The sequence below is a fragment of the Ceratotherium simum genome, chromosome 26, assembly GCF_057802395.1.
Source record: "Ceratotherium simum simum isolate JZ-2026a chromosome 26, ASM5780239v1, whole genome shotgun sequence".
Classification (NCBI taxonomy): Eukaryota; Metazoa; Chordata; class Mammalia; order Perissodactyla; family Rhinocerotidae; genus Ceratotherium; species Ceratotherium simum.
Window position 1 is genome coordinate 24,980,642 of NC_141925.1, and position 17,643 is coordinate 24,998,284.

At 51.4% G+C, this 17,643-nt stretch overlaps 2 protein-coding genes across 2 annotated transcripts; both read right to left on the bottom strand.

The window, feature by feature from the left end:
• Positions 1–1,651: 1,651 nt before the first annotated feature.
• On the bottom strand, positions 1,652–7,013 carry ZNF689 (zinc finger protein 689). Its single transcript, XM_004439435.3, has 3 exons — positions 6,388–7,013; positions 6,061–6,174; positions 1,652–4,545 (listed from the first exon to the last, which is right to left on the bottom strand). The coding sequence occupies exons 1-3, from the start codon at positions 6,590–6,592 to the stop codon at positions 3,362–3,364; spliced, it is 1,503 nt and encodes a 500-aa protein (XP_004439492.1). The 5' UTR covers positions 6,593–7,013; the 3' UTR covers positions 1,652–3,361.
• A 7,365-nt stretch (positions 7,014–14,378) lies between these two features.
• LOC101400997 (uncharacterized) lies at positions 14,379–16,830 on the bottom strand. Its single transcript, XM_087449232.1, is given in 4 exon segments — positions 14,379–15,470; positions 15,473–15,627; positions 16,317–16,433; positions 16,635–16,830. Coding segments are annotated over 4 exon segments (1,527 nt in total). The 3' UTR covers positions 14,379–14,411.
• Between the last annotated feature and the right edge of the window lie 813 nt (positions 16,831–17,643).

Below are 17,643 nucleotides of genomic sequence, written 5' to 3' on the forward strand. Positions count from 1 at the left end.
CAGATTGGTACAGTGTGGCTCAAGGCCTCCAGCATACAAAAACACTCTAATCAGACAAAATATTCTAAGGGCTCAGAATTTACTTCCCAAGAGTGAGCCAAGTGCCAGTCCTGAAGATGAGCCTTCTTTGGGACGTGCACAGTTTGAGCAACTTAGGCCTGCTGAGTTAACCCTTTTCTGCGCGCACTGATCTTCATGAGTCCACTGTGCCTGGTGAACTACAGTGATGTTTTTTATTTCCAAGAATTACAATCAGTTTAGATCCAACATCTGGTTCTCCAGTGCCCAGCAAATGGCTGCAGGTACATTTGGAAAAGGCTTGGAGGATCTACTGCATATGGTTTTGCCAATGTAACATGGTCCTTCATCAAGGGGACCCAGCCTCCCCTCGTTCAGTGAGGCTCTAAGTCTGGAATTGGCTCAAATCTGAGAATTTGTTGAGGGCGGGGCCTTGCATTTTTGGCATACTTAGCAAGATATGTAGCAATGTGAGAGAGCCATGCAGGAGCGTCTCCTAACACCTACCTTATGGGGTTCTTGTAAAACTTAGATTGGAATGTATGTAAAGTGCTTAACACAGTACGTGGCACATCATAAATGCTCAACAAAGTGGCTATAGTACTGTTGCAGTAGGCCAGAGAATAAACAGAGTGGATACAGTGAATGTAGGCTACTGCTTCAAGAAATTTAGCTGAAAATAGGAGATAGGGACAGAGGCCAGAGAAAAAGTTTCTTTTTGTTTTTAAAGACAGATTTTAGCTGAGGTGTGTTGTGTTGTGGACGAGAAAGAGACTGAAACTATAAAACTTAAGAGGAGAGAAAGAATAATAGATAAAGCAAAGTCCCTGAGGGGGCAAAAGTAGATGAAATCCAGGCACAGTTATATTGGTGAGCACTGCAATATGGGGGATTTCCCCTGAGGTGTGATGGAAGCACGTAAGTATGAGTGGTCACACTGGTAAATCTGGAGTGGAACGTTGGAGTTCCTATTTGACACCTCATGTCTTCTTAGTGCAGAAGGTATTTACTGGTTTGGGGTATATGGAAGACATAAGTAACATTGAAGGTTCAGCTGAGGTTGGAGATCAGGAAAGGTATCATGGCTGGCCACTCTCAGCAGCATTGCCATTTTTTTCCTTCATAGCTCATATATAGGCCTGAAGGCAGATGGAGATTAACCCATATTGGGGCTATGTATTAGTTCTTTTCGTTGCGATTAACAGAAACTCAATTTAAACTACCTAAAGCAGAAGGGGGAATTTACTGGAAGGATACTGGGATCACCCATTGAATATAGGGACAGGATCACAGCTAGTCATCCAATGGACCCAGGGACTGAAGTGCCTTAGGGAACCTAGGAAGCTGTTTCTCATCTCTGCCCTCCATAGACCACATACTGGAACTTCGCCACCAGTGGCTCCCAAGTTTTGAGTTATAATTCAGGCCCTAAGAAAGTTATAAAATTCCTAGGTAAGGAAATAGTTGGGTCAGCGTGGTGATAAAAGTAGGGCCAGTTCTACAACAGGGTTAGGCAGACATCTAACAGGTCTCTGCTAGAGTAGGGCAGGTCTCCATCAGAACTGTAAAAATTTCTACTCAGTCAAGGAACTAGATTTACATTTTATAAACAGTAATTCCACAAGGAACATAATTCATTCATCAGACATTTTAATGAGACCCAATCTGGTATGACCCCTGCCTTGGGGTAGCTCATCATCCAAGGAGAAACAGACAGAATACAACTTGAAATACCAGAACAGAGGTCATGACAAACACTGTGTTCTCCAGTCACTCTCCCACCCTGGAGCTGCGATCAGGAGAGCTGAAGGAAGAAGCGACGGGTAGGAGGATGATCCACTCCAGCTCTGGAATATGAGAAGTCACGTCTGGAAATTCAAATTTGGTGCAGCTACCCAAGGCAAAGTGGTAGGCTGTGTTCATTTAATTTGGTGAAGTTTTACTAGCACCTACTTGGGTGGGTGCCATGGAGGCGTATCAAAGATTAAGACACATTGCTGCCACTGCCCTCTGGAGCTTATGTGAGGGAGGCAGACATGAACACAACTTGATGACTGCACACTCTTCCTGCTTTGTATTTAATTACCTAACTTTCTACTCTCCTTGAATGGCCTCAACTTGTTTTATGAAAAACTGTTGACTGAGGACTCACGGAAGGCTCTGTGCTGATGTCTTCTTATTCTGATGAGAATCAGGGAGGAGTGAGACCCAGTTCTCCAGGATTTTCCAGCCACTGGCTGCCGGGAACTTACCCAAATCCACCAGGTGAAGTACAGCAAGCTGGTCCCATTCTTACTTCTTGCAGCTAGCTCCCCTGCTTTTCCTTAAGACCAGTCTTCTCCCAAAGCTCACTGTGCTTATGTCCCACACCCAACTTGAACCAACTTCCCAAACATAGGGTGCAGAAGACTTAGCTTCACAGCATGTGCTTTAAAAAAAACTTAGGTATTTAGGTGTTTGCAACCCAAGAAACCCCTGGTACAGTGCTGCTGCCCCCAAATCCAATCTAGAACTGTTAAAACAGTACAGACAAGGTGTATAGTGTACACTGTGGTGCCGGCTTATTTTTGTATGACCCCTTAAAAGGGACATTGAAAAACCAGCACCTATTTGGAGAGATCATGTGTGGGAATTGAAACCCTGTCTTTAAGTAATGATTGACCAAATTAATGCTGTTGAACCTGAAAATGTGGGGGCAAAGTAGCTGTGATTAAGTTATCTGAAGAGCTGCCTCATAGATAAGTATTAAACATATTCTGGGCCAGGCTTACAGGGAAGGAGAATGTGGTTCCTAACAGCCTTCCAAAGATCAGAGCTATCCCACAATGAAATAACCTGCCTTGTGAGGTAGTGAGCTCCCTGTCAAAGGAGGTTTTAAAGCAATGGTAGAAGACCACGTGGCAGGAGTGTTGTAAAATGGGGCTAAACCAGGTTTGTTTAAACCTAGTATGGAGGAAAGCAGAGTAGAGGAAGATCCTGCCCCCCTATAAATGCGATTTTTCTGACTGCATGCAAGGGGATGGGTAATCCCTATATGCACAAACTAGAAAAGCAGCCCCTAAAATAGCTGGGGGGAACTTTTAGCCCTGATAGTCACAGAAATTCTTTTAGGATAGGAAGCTTGGAAAACTTTAACCAAATGATGTTGCCTCTCCTAATGGGACTGTCTGTTCTAGACACACATAGTAAGGCAGCCAGTGTGGTGGAATATACTCAAGTTCAGGTCTGTGTAGCACGAGACCTGGCTTTTAGTTCTGACTCTGCCCTGTATGGCCTGGGGCTTCTTCTTGCCTTCTCTGGGCCCCTCCATGAAATGAAATGCACTTATACAGTCCTTCCCATTCTACAGGGCATCGCCCTTCTGGCTAGTCCCTCCTACAGCAGATCTAGCACTACAGTTTTGAACCCTGGGGCTACACTTGTGGACGGCCAGAGACCACCTCTGGCGGAAGCAACGGCCACACTCGAGGCAGGGGAATGGCTTCTCCCCAGTGTGCAGGAGCTGGTGCTGAGCCAGGTGGCTCCACTGGGCAAAGCGCTTCGAACACAGGTCGCAGGCATAGGGCCGCTCGCCTGAGTGAACGCGCCGGTGACTGGCCAGTAGCGAGGGGTAGGCAAAGCGGCGGCCACAGTCATCACACGCGTGCAGCTTCTCCTCAGTGTGCGTGCTGCGATGTATGGCTAGGGAGCCGCTCCGCCGGAAGGCACGTCCACAGTCTGGGCAGGGGTAGGGCTTCTCGCCTGTGTGCAAGAGCTGGTGCTGGAGCAGTGTACTGCGCTGGGAGAAGCGGGCCTCACAGTGCTCGCAGGCATAGGGACGCTCCCCCGAATGTACTCGCCGGTGACTGACCAGGCGAGAGGATGAGGAGAAACGCCGCTCACAGTCTGGACACGGGTAGGGCTTCTCGCCAGTGTGGATGCGCTGATGGATGACTAGGGCGGTGCGCTGGCGGAAGCGGCGGTTGCATTCTAGGCAGGTGTAGGGCTTCTCTCCTGTGTGTGTGCGCTGGTGGATGGCTAGCAGTGAGGGGTAGGCAAAGCGACGCCCACAGCTAGGGCACTGGTGGGGTTTTTCGCCTGTATGCGTGGTCCGATGATTGGCCAAGGACCGGCTCCTACGGAAGCAGCGGCCACAGTCAGGACAATGGTAGGGCTTCTCACCTGTGTGGATAACCTGGTGCTGGGAGAGGTTCTTGCGCTGGGAAAAACGTTTGCCACACTGGTCACAAACATAGGGACACTCACCAGAGTGTGCCCGCCGGTGACTGACCAGCAGGGATGGGTAGGAAAAGCGACGCCCACAGTCTGGGCAAGGGTAAGGCTTTTTCAGATTCTGGGCACACTTGTGGCTCTCCAGGGCTGGGTGATCAGGGAAGGTACAACCGCAGTCAGGGCAGATGGGGCCCCCAGATGTCTGCCTGGGGATCAGCCGGGGTTTGCTGGGCCGCCGCCCTCGCTTCCCCTTTCTGGGTGCCTCCTTAGGTGGAAACACTTCCTTCTCTCCATTCTTCTTTCTGGTTCTGGTTTCTATAGGGACACAGGGAGAAATTAATTTAACAAATACGGGGCTCCTACTCTTGCCTATTACAGTATTACAGGTTACTAGACAAATAGACTCAGGCCGTCTTCAAGGGGTGTTAGTGCCACAGACGGCCAAGTGTGACATACAACTAGGGAAATATGGAGGGTATTAACAAGAACCCCTAACCCAGCTTGGAGGTGTCAGGGAAGGGAGAAGTCAGAGGAGATTAAGCTGACTTTAAAAATTAAGTTTTTGAAGAGATAAATGTAAGGCAGGAAGTGGAAACAAATGAGGTATGAGCTGGCAGTGACTAGATCATAAGGCCCTCTAAGCCATAAGGCCCTCAAATTTTGTTGTGATCACAATCATTCGGAGGGCTTAATGAAATAGATTGCTGGGCCCTACTCCCCATTTTAGATTCAGCAGGTCTAGGGTGGGGCCCAAGAATTTGCATTTGTTTTGTTGTTGTTGTTGTTGAGGAAGATTCGCCCTGAGCTAACATATGTGCCAATCTTCCTCTATTTTGTATATGGGTCGCTGCCACAGCATGGCTGACAAGTGGTGTAGGTCCCCGCCTGCGATCCAAACCGACGAACCCCTGCCGCAAAGCAGAGTGCTCTGAACTCAACCACTACACCCCTGGGCTGGCCCCAAGAATTTGCATTTCTAACATGTTCTGAGTGATGCTGCTGCTGCTGGTCTGAGGACCACACTCAGAACTACTGCTATAAGGACTTTGAACTGTATTTTATCCAATGGTTCTCAAACTTAAACATACATCTGAATCAACTGGGACTCTTTGAAAAAATACAAGTTCCTAAACATCCATAAGAGTAAATCAATAATTCTGGGATGGGGTCCAGGAATCTGTATTTTTACCAAGTTCCCCAAGTCACTTAAATATAACTGACAGCCATTTGACGACCTGCCTTGGCAAAAACTGAAAGATTTTAAGCAAAGAAATATCATGGTCAGATCTGAATCTTAGAAAGACAGCCCTGGTGTGAGAGAATCTGGCACAGAAACTCCAGCCCAGCCAGTTCCATTTGCCTCTGTGAGTTAATCAGAGCCTTGCTTGATCCCGAGAAGAGTGCACAGATTCCTGCAATTATCAGGGTCATCCTGCCAGAAAGGCAGAAAGAGGCCCCTGCACCCCAAGGAGCAGTTCCCCATTAGATCCCTTTAACCAAAACACAGAAGACTCAGAAAAGTATAGAATCTCAGTCAGAGTGCAATTCAAAGGAGGATGGGGGCAGAAATCCTGGGAAGGAGGCAGGAGAGTAGCTTCTTTTCAAAGCTCACTGATGGATTCACACAATAGAGAACTGCAGGTAGTTAGTTTGCAAACTGACATGTGATTCTTTGTGTGGTGGACCGACCGCCACCATCAGAGACAAGACCCTGAAGTTGGGAAAATGAACACAGTAACTGGAGCACTACAGCATGGGTCCCCCTGGCCTCCAAAACTCTGGACTGAGTCATTAGAGGCTGCAGGCCCTCCATGGGCATTTTTCACTCACTTCTTTGGACTGTTACCCCTCTTGGGCACTCCTGCGGATCCAGAGCAGCTGGTTCCCAATCCTCGGTATTTCGTTCCAGCCAGGAGATGAGGGCTGGTTTGGGACCTGCGCACCCTGGGGAAGGAGAACCAGTCAGAGGCTCTGCTCATAGATGACGCTGGGTAATATCTACCCCGTGGCATCTCCTGCCAAGCCCCCGTCCTCCTCCCCTGACACAACCTGGCCGCAGGCCTGGACCCTGGGCACTCTAGACTCTCGGCCCTTCCCCCGCCCCCAAGCTTCTTCATCCCTTCGGGCCCCGCAGAAGCGGATTGGGCCAGGTCTCACCAAGCGCGCCCAGGTGGCCGTAGGTCTCCCGCATCACGTCCCGGTACAGGGCCCTCTGCGCGGGCCGCAGACACCCCCACTCCTCCGGGGAGAAGTACACAGCCACGTCCGCGAACTTCACTGCCCTCGGCCTCCTTCCCCTTCTCCTGCCGGGTCCGGCTTCTCCTGGTCCCCGCGCGGAGAGCAGAGCCGAAGGCGGAGCCATTGGGCCCGACAAGCCAGCGCCACGGCCCTCCTCGTCCCGGCCTCGGTCCCCGGGCACTGGCGGACCCCGGGATTTGGGAGCCCCGCCGGACCGGGACTGAGCGTGCCTGGGGAGGTCCGGAGGGAAGCGGAGTCGGGCGCCTGCGGGGCTAACGGAAACCTTTCGCTGTTATTCAGGAAACTCCTGTCCGAACTTGGGTGAAAGGCACCGGAAGATGCCTTCGGGGAAAATGGCGGCGCTGCTGCTGCACCGCCTGTGCCTGGAACACAGGCAGCTTCCAGCTATCGATTTTATTGACCGGAGCGCCATGCCGGCTTCCTAACCTTTTTGCCCTCAAGTGTGATGGCGCTGCTATTGGGCTTCACGCCCTTTCCGCCCCCCCATTACACGCGCTCATTGGGCGGCGGCCGAAGATCGAGCGTTCTGATTGGGTGCTGGTGAAAGCGGCCTGTTTGAACGAAGCCAACGGAAGCGTAAGGGCAGGAAGCTGGACCCTCGGTGTCGGGTGACTGCCGTGAGTTCTGAGGCGGGAAGCGGCGGCCTGGCCTGGGGTTAGTAACGGGCCCCTGTTCTCTGGCAGGCGCTGCCTGGCTGAGGGAGGGAAGGATTTGAGCGACGGAGCCACTCTGGCCAACCCGGGGCTGAGATTACCCTGGTTCCTTTCCGTGGCTTTCTCAGAGGAGCCTTCGCTTTGGATAGTGGGTAACTTATGGGAAGGGAATTAACGTTAGCGTTCCCGGTGCGCAGCCACCATGCCCAACATGTGACGCATTTCATCTTATTTATTCTTTGCTATCATTGTATGAGGTGATGGTTACCATCCCGGTTGTATCGATGAGGCAAATCTCAGAGGGATACTGCTAGTAAGGAGAAGCAACAAAGATTTAAACCCGGGGCTGACAGGGCCTTGATTCATACCACTGAACTCAGCACCCTTCCTTCGCACCATCCTGATTTACTTGCTAACTCAAGAATTCACCTGAGCTCCTGGTGTCTTCTCAGGTTCAATCTTCTGCATCTCCCCCCATACTTCATTTTTACATGACATTTGTTCAATGTACAAAGCATAGTGCTGGGCAGTTACGGAGAAGCAGCGTTACAGAGATAAGTCATGGGCCATGCTCTGGATGGAATTTACAGACTAGTGAGGCATAACAACTAATAATAACAATCATACAAGCATGTATGTGAAAGGCATAGGAAAATTGCTGATGGAAGCAGTCAGCACCCACTCCATGGGTCCCCACTTCTGTGTAAGTGTTGTGGTGCAGTTTCACCAGTTCAGTGTTATCTCCCAGGGGATCTGGGGGCAGGAGAATATACCATTTGCTACATCTCTTTCTTCAGCTGGTAACATACACATCCATCTCTCCAACCCATTAATCAATATTTTAAAGCACCTACATGGGCAAAACACTACCCCAAAGCTTGTAGGGAATAAAGAAAAACAATATGACAGGAAGCCACAAGATCACATAGGCAATGAGACATTCTAAGGAAGATGATTTTTGAACAGAGAAGGTAGAAAAAAACTGCAGTAAACATTCATTGAGTTCTACTCAGTCTTAAGGATAGTGACTGTTTATTGAACAAACTCCTGGGGGAGCGGGTGGAATTTCAAGATTGCCAAAATGAATAAGACAGTCCCTCCTCCTAATGACTTTCTGGATCAATGCATCAGGTGGGAAATGAGTTTGGTCTGTGAAGTGGTAGGATTTAGGGAGAGCACTGGTGCTCAATATACATTTGGTGAATAAACAGCTGAATTCTCTGGCTGCAAAGGTTTCTGGCACAAAGCCAAGAATTCTGGACATTCTGACTGTGAAGGGAATGATGATACTTTCTGATGTAGTACAAGATACACTTATGGTAAAACTGAAGGACTGAAAGGGTAGGTTGGCACCAGATATTGGAGGGCTTCATCCTGTACATTGGGGAGCTCTAAATAAGTCTAGAGAACTGAACAACCTTCCAAGAATGTTTTAGGAAGATTACTCTGGTAGTTTGCAAGACGAACTGATAGCTTTGTGCCTACTCTTTCTTCCTACACATAATTCAGTTTGGAGAAATAAGAATGTAAACTTAGGCTGCTAAGGGAATAAAAAGGTAAATGGATAGCAAACCATTTCATTAGGGAGGAAGAAAGTGACTAAATAGAGGAGTCTGGACAGGAATCAGACTTCCTCTGTGGACATTTTGCCTAAATGGTAATGATGTACTATCAACTGAACAAGGAGAAGATGCTGACATTGAACCGGAAAGAAGATGATTAAATATTGAGGTGAGAAGGTGCTGAGCCCTCTTCCCACATCCAGGAAGTGGGAAGGCAGGCTGGACTGAAGGTGCAATCTCAACCTAGCCCTTTGGCCATAGCCTGTAAAGGCCCTGTTTGGCCAGGCTTGCCATCATCTTGGTGGGAGCCACTAAGGCAGGACCTAGGAATCAGGCAGAGTCAGATGCTCTTAACCATAGGGAAACCCTTTGGAGAAAGAAGCACTCAAAACTTAATGTGAGAGCAGAGCCCCTTGCTCCTTTCTGTATAAATCCCTGGATCCATATTGGGCACAGGGACAAGTGGGGCTCCTCCTGAAGGAAGACTGCCCACTGCAGAGAAGGGTGGAGAAGACTCAAGGGGTCTAAACACCAAGAGGTCACATAAAGACCAAAGGCACCCTGTTCGGGGTAAAGGGAAATGATATTGAGGGCCAACTAAGTACCAGGTGCCACCTTGTGGGCACGTTGATATAGATGATCAGTTGAAACTCACCTTCCAGAGTCCTTATGAGGATGATTATCCTTATATCAGTTATCATAAGGTTGAGCAGCTTGTCCAAAACCTGTTAGTAAAGGCAGGGATGAGATTTGAACCTGGAATGTCCTCTGCATTGCACTAGCACCTCTCAACTGTGTGAAAGGCCTTGAGATTTGTTCTTGTTTCACGCTCAGTGTGAGGAAGTGCCTGAAAGTGCAGCCTTCGATTATAGCACACAGAGTTCACCTTATAGATTGACTGGAACATAACCTTTGCCTAAGATGTCATCACACCATAAACCCAGACTTGGGGGGCTGGCCTGGTGGCATAATGGTTAAGTTTGCACGCTCCACTTCAGTGGCCCCGGTTTCGCAGGTTCGGATCCCGGGCACGGACCTGTGCACTGCTTATCAAGCCATGCTGTGGCAGGCATCCCACATATAAAAAAAGTAGAGGAAGATGGGCCCAGATGTTAGCCCAGAGCCAATCTTCCTCAGCAAAAAAAAAAAAAAAAAAAAACCAAACCCAGACCTGGGCAAGCAGTGTTAGTCCTGGGAGAGGGTAATGAGTAATGAAGGAGTCTTACCTTTTCTTAACAGAGTCACCTAGTCCACTTCCAACCTGTCCCTTTCTGAGTGAGGTAACTCACTGGTACATTTCTGATTACCTCTATATCCTGCTCCCTGAAGGGGAACTTGCACCTATAGACCTTGTCACTTTGTACATCTCCCCCTTTCTTCCCGTCTTTCCTGCTTTTGCTCGCTCTGCATGGCCAACACTTAATGAGAAGGGATATCTTCCATCATAAACAACTTCACAGCATCAGACCCAGGTCACCCACACTCCTGGAATTCATCTGAGAGATAGTGGATGTGAGCTGGGAGGTCCTGATCCCCAAGGACAGGAGCCTGGCACAGGCACTGCCCAGTCTCCCACACCTCTGGCTCTCCCTGTTTGCCTGATGGATCCACTGGTGGGCTTTCAGGGCATACTTTCTCTTGAAGCTTTTCCCACTCAGTGCAGGGAAAGGGCCTCCCATCAGAGTGGATGCGCCAGTGGCTGAGCAGGAGGGTGGAGGAGGAGAAGCAGATGGCACACTCTGGGCAGGGGTAAGATTTCTCACCTGTGTGTGTGTGCATCTGTGAATGGCCAAGGGAGCCTCTGGCAGAAGCACCGTCCACAGTCACAGCACCAGTAAGGCTTGTTTCCTGAGTGGATGAGCTGATGCTGGAGCAAGTTTTCCTGGCGAGCAAAGCGAGTGCCACGTTGTAGGCAAGGGTAGTAGTGCTTATGCAAGTGCATGAGCCAGCGGTTGGCCAAGAGGGAGGAGTGTGCAAAGTGGCACCCACAGGCTGTGCACGTATGTCTGCACTTGTGGATATACAGGGCCTCCTCGGGTGGAAGTGGTGGCTGCAGTCGGAACAGGTGTGCCCTGTGTGGAGCAGCTGGTGCTAGGCCAGGTGAGCCCTCTGGGAAAAGTGGACACCACATGACCCACAAACATGGCAACAGTCACCAGAGTGGATCTGCCTGTGTCTGACTAACAGTGAGGGGAAGGCAAAGCACTGCCCACAGTCCAGACGTGCAGAGGGCTTCTCCCTTACTTGAGTGGCCAGTGCACTACTTCTTCAAAAGCAGCAGCCACACTGGGCGCAGGGGAAGGGTGTCTCGCCTGTATGGATGAGCTAATGCTGGAGCAGTTCCTTACGCTGAGAGAGCAGCGCCCATACTGTCACAGGGAAAGGCTGCTCAGCAGAGTAGACCTGCTGGTGGTGGGCCAGGAGGAAGACAACAGCCCAGACATGGGTAGGGCCTCTTTGGAGCCTGAGAGCACTGTTGTCCTGTGGCTGAGGAGCCTTGAGGCAATATCTGGCCACACCCTCTGTAGTTGGGACCCTCAATTACTCCAGGGGGGTCTTGCCACACCTTACTTGGTAGCGTCTCTCTCACACAGGCTGCTTTAAGTTCCTTGACCTCCATTTCTTCCTTCTGTTCTTTTCTTTACTCTCACTTTCTGCAGAGACAAGAGAATTGGAACCAAGGATTGTAGGGTGCTTTGGATCACCGCAGCTATCTTTCTCTGGGAATCAGGCAGTTATATATGGAGATGGAGCAGCATCTGAGACTGGGGGCCTGATCATCCAAGGTATAAAGGTGCAAGTGTGAATCCCTCATCCAGAGATGCCCCACCTGCCTCAGGCACAAGTTTCCCATTTTGAGAAAAAGTTCCATCCCTTCTTCCTCACTCAGGGCCTCCAAAACTGTACAGTATTCTCATAAGGAAGGGCCAAATTCTTTTCAGAGGTAAGCTGACACCTCTCCCTGGTAAGACCTTAAATGTGAGCATTTCGGTGGAAACATTTCTCAAAAAATGGAGACCTCGGTGCCTTTTGAGTACACAAAAACACCTGTTTCCATCCTAATTGGAAGGTGGCAAGTCATTAAATTCTTTATATAGAGGGCTCTAATCAGCTTCAAATGGCAGGATATGCCCTGAGAGACAAAGGGAGGCCAACAAACCTGACTAAGTGAACTTCTGGCCCCTCTCCAAGGCCAGTCAGAAGTATAGCATGCAGATCCTCTAGGCTTAAGTTAATTAAAATTAAAAATTCACTTCCTCAGGCACACTAGCCACATTGCATGTGGCCAGTGGCTTCTATGTTGGAGAGCACAGATATAGAACATTCCCCTAATTGAAGAAAGCTCTATTGGACAGCAATGCTCTAGGTACTCAGCAGAAAGAGAGCAAAAGACCTCAATCCCCAACACAGCTGCCTCACCCAATACCCGCAATCGGGACCAGCAGGAACAGCTACCCTTGAACTCAAGGAAGATTCCAGGTCTGGGAAAGAGAACTTTGGAAGAGAAGGTTCAGAGGATTCTTACCAACTGGGGTCTTTCTTTTTTTTTCTTTTTTTCTTTTTTTTTTTTAGTGAGGAAGATTGGCCTTAAGCTAACATCTGTGCCTGTCTTCCTCTATTTTGTATGTGGGTTGCCACCACAGCATGGCTTGATGAGTGGTGTAGGTCCACACTGGGGATCCAAACCTGCAAACCCAGGCTGGTGAAGCCAAGCGCACTGAGTTAACCACTACGCCACTGGGCCCACCCCACAACTGGGGTCTTTAAAAAGAAGGGTGAGGCCACGGATCACTCCCAAGAGAGGCTGACTTTCAGCCCAGCTCCACTCTCCTCACCTATCCCAGATCCTCGGCACCTCCTCGCCCCCTCCTCCGGATCTTCGAACTCCAGGCTCCACGCCTCCATCTTTCTCTCCGTCCAGGAGATGAGGGCGAGTTTCGGGCCTGCAAATCCTAGGGGAGAAGAGGCCAAGAGCAGACGGTTGAGAGGATGGAGCCTAGAGAAGGTGCTTCTTTTGCAGGTGTGGGGTACAGCCTCCTGAACCCTCCGAGAGAAGACCCTCCCCAACAATAGACACACTCAGGCGCCTCCAAACTGAAGCTGAATGGTTCCCACATCCCAAAAAGGGCGAGGAGGGGTGGGCCGGACGTCTTTGATCGCGCCCAGGTGTCCATGGGTGAGTCGCATCATGTTCCTGTACAGGGTCCTCTGCGCAACACCAGGTCCATCAACTCTTCACCCTCAAGCATAATGGCGCCACTGAGCTTCACACCCTTCTCTCTCCCGTGCACGGTGATTGGGTGACCCGCGGCAGAAAGCAAAGTGCACCTCTTTTGATTGGGTCTCGGCGGATCATTCCAGTTTGAAGGAAGCCGGCTGTAGCGTGCGGCCGGGCTCCTTCCTAGAGCCACAGCGAGCCCGGAGCGCGCACACCTGCTCGGTGCGAGGCGCTGTGCTGGGCGGCACGTGTCAAGGGACAGCGGCGCAGCCCTGCTGCCCAAGAGCCCCCAGCACTGCCCTCCTCCGCGGCCCGGCGCTCGGCCCCACTCTCGTCAGAACCCTGTCCGCCTTGCTCTGGGGCTCCCTGCCTTTTTGTACCCAGACTTGAACGACGTTCGAACATTTATTGAGCTCCAGTTGGGTTGAGCACATGTCCAGGAGCTGGGTATAGAGCAGGGAGCTCAACAGTCTCTAGGCAACGGAAGTTACATTCCTCTCGACAGCCTTCCTGATTCTCAGGTCTCCACTGGGCTTGACCCAAGGTTTAGTCCTCGGGCGCCTGCAGCTGTCCATGTCTGATGTGACGGAACATGACGTCTCCAAACATAACGCTAGGGACGGGAAAGAGGCGGCTCTAAGGGTACCTGCTCTCAGTGGTGCTTACAACCTAGTGAGGGAGACACACAAATGTACAAGGTCTGGCTGCCTAAGCCACAGTGGTAGCACTGCAGAGTCCAGGGAATTATGAGACAGTCTCTCACCTCTGAGTTGAGCACCGAAAAAGATAAGCATTGTGAATCAGTTATGAAAATTTAAAAAGGCAATAATAGCTTCTAATTCAAACATGGAAAAGAGCTAGAAAAATGACATTAAAAGCAGTTGTTTTCACAGGGATGATTAGGTAAGGCTGTCCTCAGTATTCAAAAAACTGTGCAAAGCTTGGAGGATATACACTGTGAAAAGTATTGTACTAGACAGTTTTGGCTAAGTATATATTATTTAATCCTCACAACCACCTTGGGGGTAGTATTTTTGTACTTATTTTATAGTCAGAGAGATGTTGATGGTGCAAGGGAGGAGCCAAGATTGAACATGAGACAAACTGGTTCAAAACCTATAATCCTCTTACAAAACCTCTTACATTATGGCCCCTGGTCCAAGCTGGGTGACTGGATCAGAGATTTGTTCCCCTGAGATCTAGAGTTAGGGGGAAACCAGGAGCCGAAAGGTCAGCAGAGGACTGGAGCAGTCTCATGGTTTCTCTGGCAGATTCTTCAGTCTGGGTGTCCTCCCTCTCAGCTCTATTCTCTGCTCCCAGGTCTCTGATAGACTCCAGATGTGGCTCAGCTCCCGCCATCTCCTTTTCGATTGATTCCCTTTTTCTCCCCTCTCCTGTCCCTTGCCCTCTCTGCACCTCCTTCCCATACCGATGAGGGAGAATCTTAAAACGTTAGTTCCTTCACACTGCTTAACTCAGACACTCACACTACTGGAACATATCTGGAAAATGCCGGAAGTGTACTGAGGGTTTTTGGGCCTCAGGCACAGAAACCTGTGCTGGGGGTTGTGACAGAGGTCTGTCATCCCTCCGACTTGTCCTGCCTGTACAATGGATCCATTGATGGGCTTCCAGGGCGCTCTTTCACTTAAAGGTTTTCCCACACTGGGGACAAGGGAAGGGCCTCTCAGCAGAATGGATGCGCCTGTGGCTGTTGAGGACACAGGAAGAGGTAAATCGGTGCCCACACTCAGGGCAGGAGTAGGGCTTCTCCCCTGTATGTGTGCGCCTGTGGATGGCCAGGGAGCCACTTTGCCGGAAGCAGCAGCCACAATCAGGGCACTCATAGGGCTTTTCGCCTGTGTGAATGAGTTGATGCTGGAGCAGGTTATTTTGCTGAGCAAAGCGGGCACTGCAGTGGGCACAAGGGTAGGGGCGCTCATCAGAGTGGACCCGCTGGTGGTTGGTCAGGAGGGAGGGGTAGGCAAAGCCCCGACCACAGTCAGAACAGATATGGGGCTTCTTCCTAGTGTGGGTGCGCTGGTGGATCGCCAAGAGGGAAGGGTGTGTAAAGTAGTGCCCACACTCAGTACACAGGTATGGCTTCTCCCCACCATGTCTGTGTCTGTGGATGGCCAGTGCCCCAGTCTGGCGGAAGCAGCGGCCACAATCTGGACATGAATAGGGCTTGTCCCCTCTATGGAGCAGCTGGTGCTGGACTAGGTGAGCCCTCTGGGAGAACTGAACCCCAGAAGGCCCACAGACACATGGACGATCTCCAGAGTGGATTCGCCGATGTCTGACTAGCATCAAGGCGTAGGCAAAGAGCCTTCCACAGTCTGGGCAAGAGAAGGGCTTCTCCCCTGTGTGTGTACGCATATGGATGACTAGATTGCCTCTTTGACGGAAGCAACGTCCACACTGGTCACAGGGAAAGGGCCGCTCCCCAGAGTGGAGTCGCTGGTGGCTAGCTAGGAGGGAGGGGTAGCTGAAGGAACGGCTACAGTCCAGGCATGAGTAGGGCCTCTTGGGAGTCTGAGTGCACTGGTCCTGTGTATGTGGGCACCTGAGGCAATGCGTGGGTGGCCACAGTCCCTGAAGCAAGGGACCAGCCTGGCCTTCACTGATGGCCCGTTCCTCACAGGGGCATCCTCCAGCTCCTTGGCCCCTATTTTGTTGTTCAGTTCATTCTTTTTCTTGCTTTCTAAAGAGACAAGAAAATTGAAACTGAAGACTCAGGTGCTTGCATCACCATACCTATGCTTTCTCTCAGAACGGTAGATGTATGTGAAGGGAGTGGCAGTCTCTGCTTTTCTGGTGTAGTCCCTTGTTTCAGAACCCACAGTCGCATCGAAGGCAGCTGTTCCCCATTCTATGGGCAGATGCTATGTTTTTTTCCCCATCTAGGGCTTGGAAAACTGTAGTTTTGTCAGAAGGTGACGGATAGTACAGCTTGTCAGAAATAAGCAATCACCTGGCATGTTAAAGCCCTTAAATGTGGGCATTTCAGTAGGGACAGAGATTTCCCAAGGCACTGGAACCAACAGCAGGTCAGTGTATATAAAAACAGCAGTCACCACCTGGGCCAACAGTCTCAACTTCACTAAGTGAACTTCTGGCCCGTTTCTGAGGCATGCAGACCCTCTGGGCACACATAAAAGGAAGGCTTAACAAATCCTATCCCCAACTTCTCTTCCCTCCTGCCTAGCTATCCTTGACCCAAGGAAGCCACCAAGTCTGATAAAGGAGACTTTGGAAGAGAAGGTTCAGAGGACTCTTACCAACAGGGGCCTGTGGGCAAGGATGTGTGTGGGGAAGGGCTGCTGGGAAAAAGGGCCGGCCCGTATCACTCCTAAGAGAGGCTGACTTCCAGCTCAGCTCCACTTTCCTCACCTATCGCTGATCCTGGGCGCCTCCTCGCCCTCTCCTCGGGATTCTCGGCCTCTGGGCTCCACGCCTCCTTCTTTCTCTCCATCCAGGAGATGAGGGCGGGTTTGGGGCCTGCAAATCCTAGGGGAGAAGAGGCCAAGAGCGGACGGGGTGAGAGAATGGAGCCTAGAGAAGGTGCTTCCTCTGCAGGGGTGGGATACAGCCTCCTGAACCCTAAGAGAGAAGACCCTCCCCAACAATAGACACTCTTAGGCGCGTCCCAGCCGAAGCCTACGGGTCCCCATCCTCAAAAAGGGGTTGAAGGAGACCGCCGGGCCTCACCGAACACGGCCAGATGGCCGTAGGTGTCCCGCATCACGTCCCAGTACAGGGCCCTCTGCGCGGGCCGCAGACACCCCCACTCCTCCGGGGAGAAGTACACGGCCACGTCCGCGAAGCTCACGGCGCCCGGCCTCCTTCGCCCCGGCAAGGCCTCCCCTTGCCTGCCGGCGGGGAGAGGGTCCGGAGGCGGCGCCATGAGTCCGGCGCTTTTCCCCTGGTTCGCCTCGGGGCGCCGGCGGGCCCGGGATCATGGACGCAGCGGGACCGAACCCGGCCGGTCCTTGGACTCAGAGCGCCGCTGAGGAGGCTCCAAGTGCGCCGGGACCAGCCTCTCTTGCGGCCATGAAAACGCTCCGATGTTATTCTTACGGGTCCTGCATGGATCTAGGTTAGAGCACAGGAAAGTGCCTTCGGGTGCTGTGGAGGCGCCGGAGACGCTCACCCACCGCTCGGCGGCGCCCGGGCCATCAACTCTTCAGCCTCAAGCATAACGGCGCCACTGAGCTTCACGCCCTTCTCCCTCCCGTGCACGGTGATTGGGTGACCCGCGGCAGAAAGCAAAGCGCACCTCTTGTGATTGGGTCTCGGAGGATCATTCCAGCTTGAAGGAAGCCGGCTGTAGCGTGCGGCCAGGCTCCTTCCTAGAGCCACAGCGAGCCCGGAGCGCGCACACCTGCTCGGTGCGAGGCGCTGTGCTGGGCGGCACGTGTCAAGGGACAGCGGCGCAGCCCTGCTGCCCAAGAGCCCCCAGCACTGCCCTCCTCCGCGGCCCGGCGCTCGGCCCCACTCTCGTCAGAACCCTGTCCGCCTTGCTCTGGGGCTCCCTGCCTCTTTGTACCCGGACTTGAACGGCGTTCAAACATTTATTGAGCTCCAGTTGGGTTGAGCACATGTCCAGGAGCTGGGTATAGAGCAGGGAGCTCAACAGTCTCTAGGCAACGGAAGTTACATTCCTCTCGACAGCCTTCCTGATTCTCAGGTCTCCACTGGGCTTGACCCAAGGTTTAGT

Bases quoted from the DNA above. Each gene is read 5' to 3' on its own strand.
- ZNF689 (XM_004439435.3), bottom strand. From the start codon at position 6,592: ATGGCTCCGCCTTCGGCTCTGCTCTCCGCGCGGGGACCAGGAGAAGCC. The intron at 6,175-6,387 runs GTGAGACCTGGC...CTCCTTCCCCAG, and splicing joins CGGCCACCTGGGCGCGCTTG to GGTGCGCAGGTCCCAAACCA. The intron at 4,546-6,060 runs GTGAGTGAAAAA...GTGTCCCTATAG, and splicing joins AGGGGTAACAGTCCAAAGAA to AAACCAGAACCAGAAAGAAG.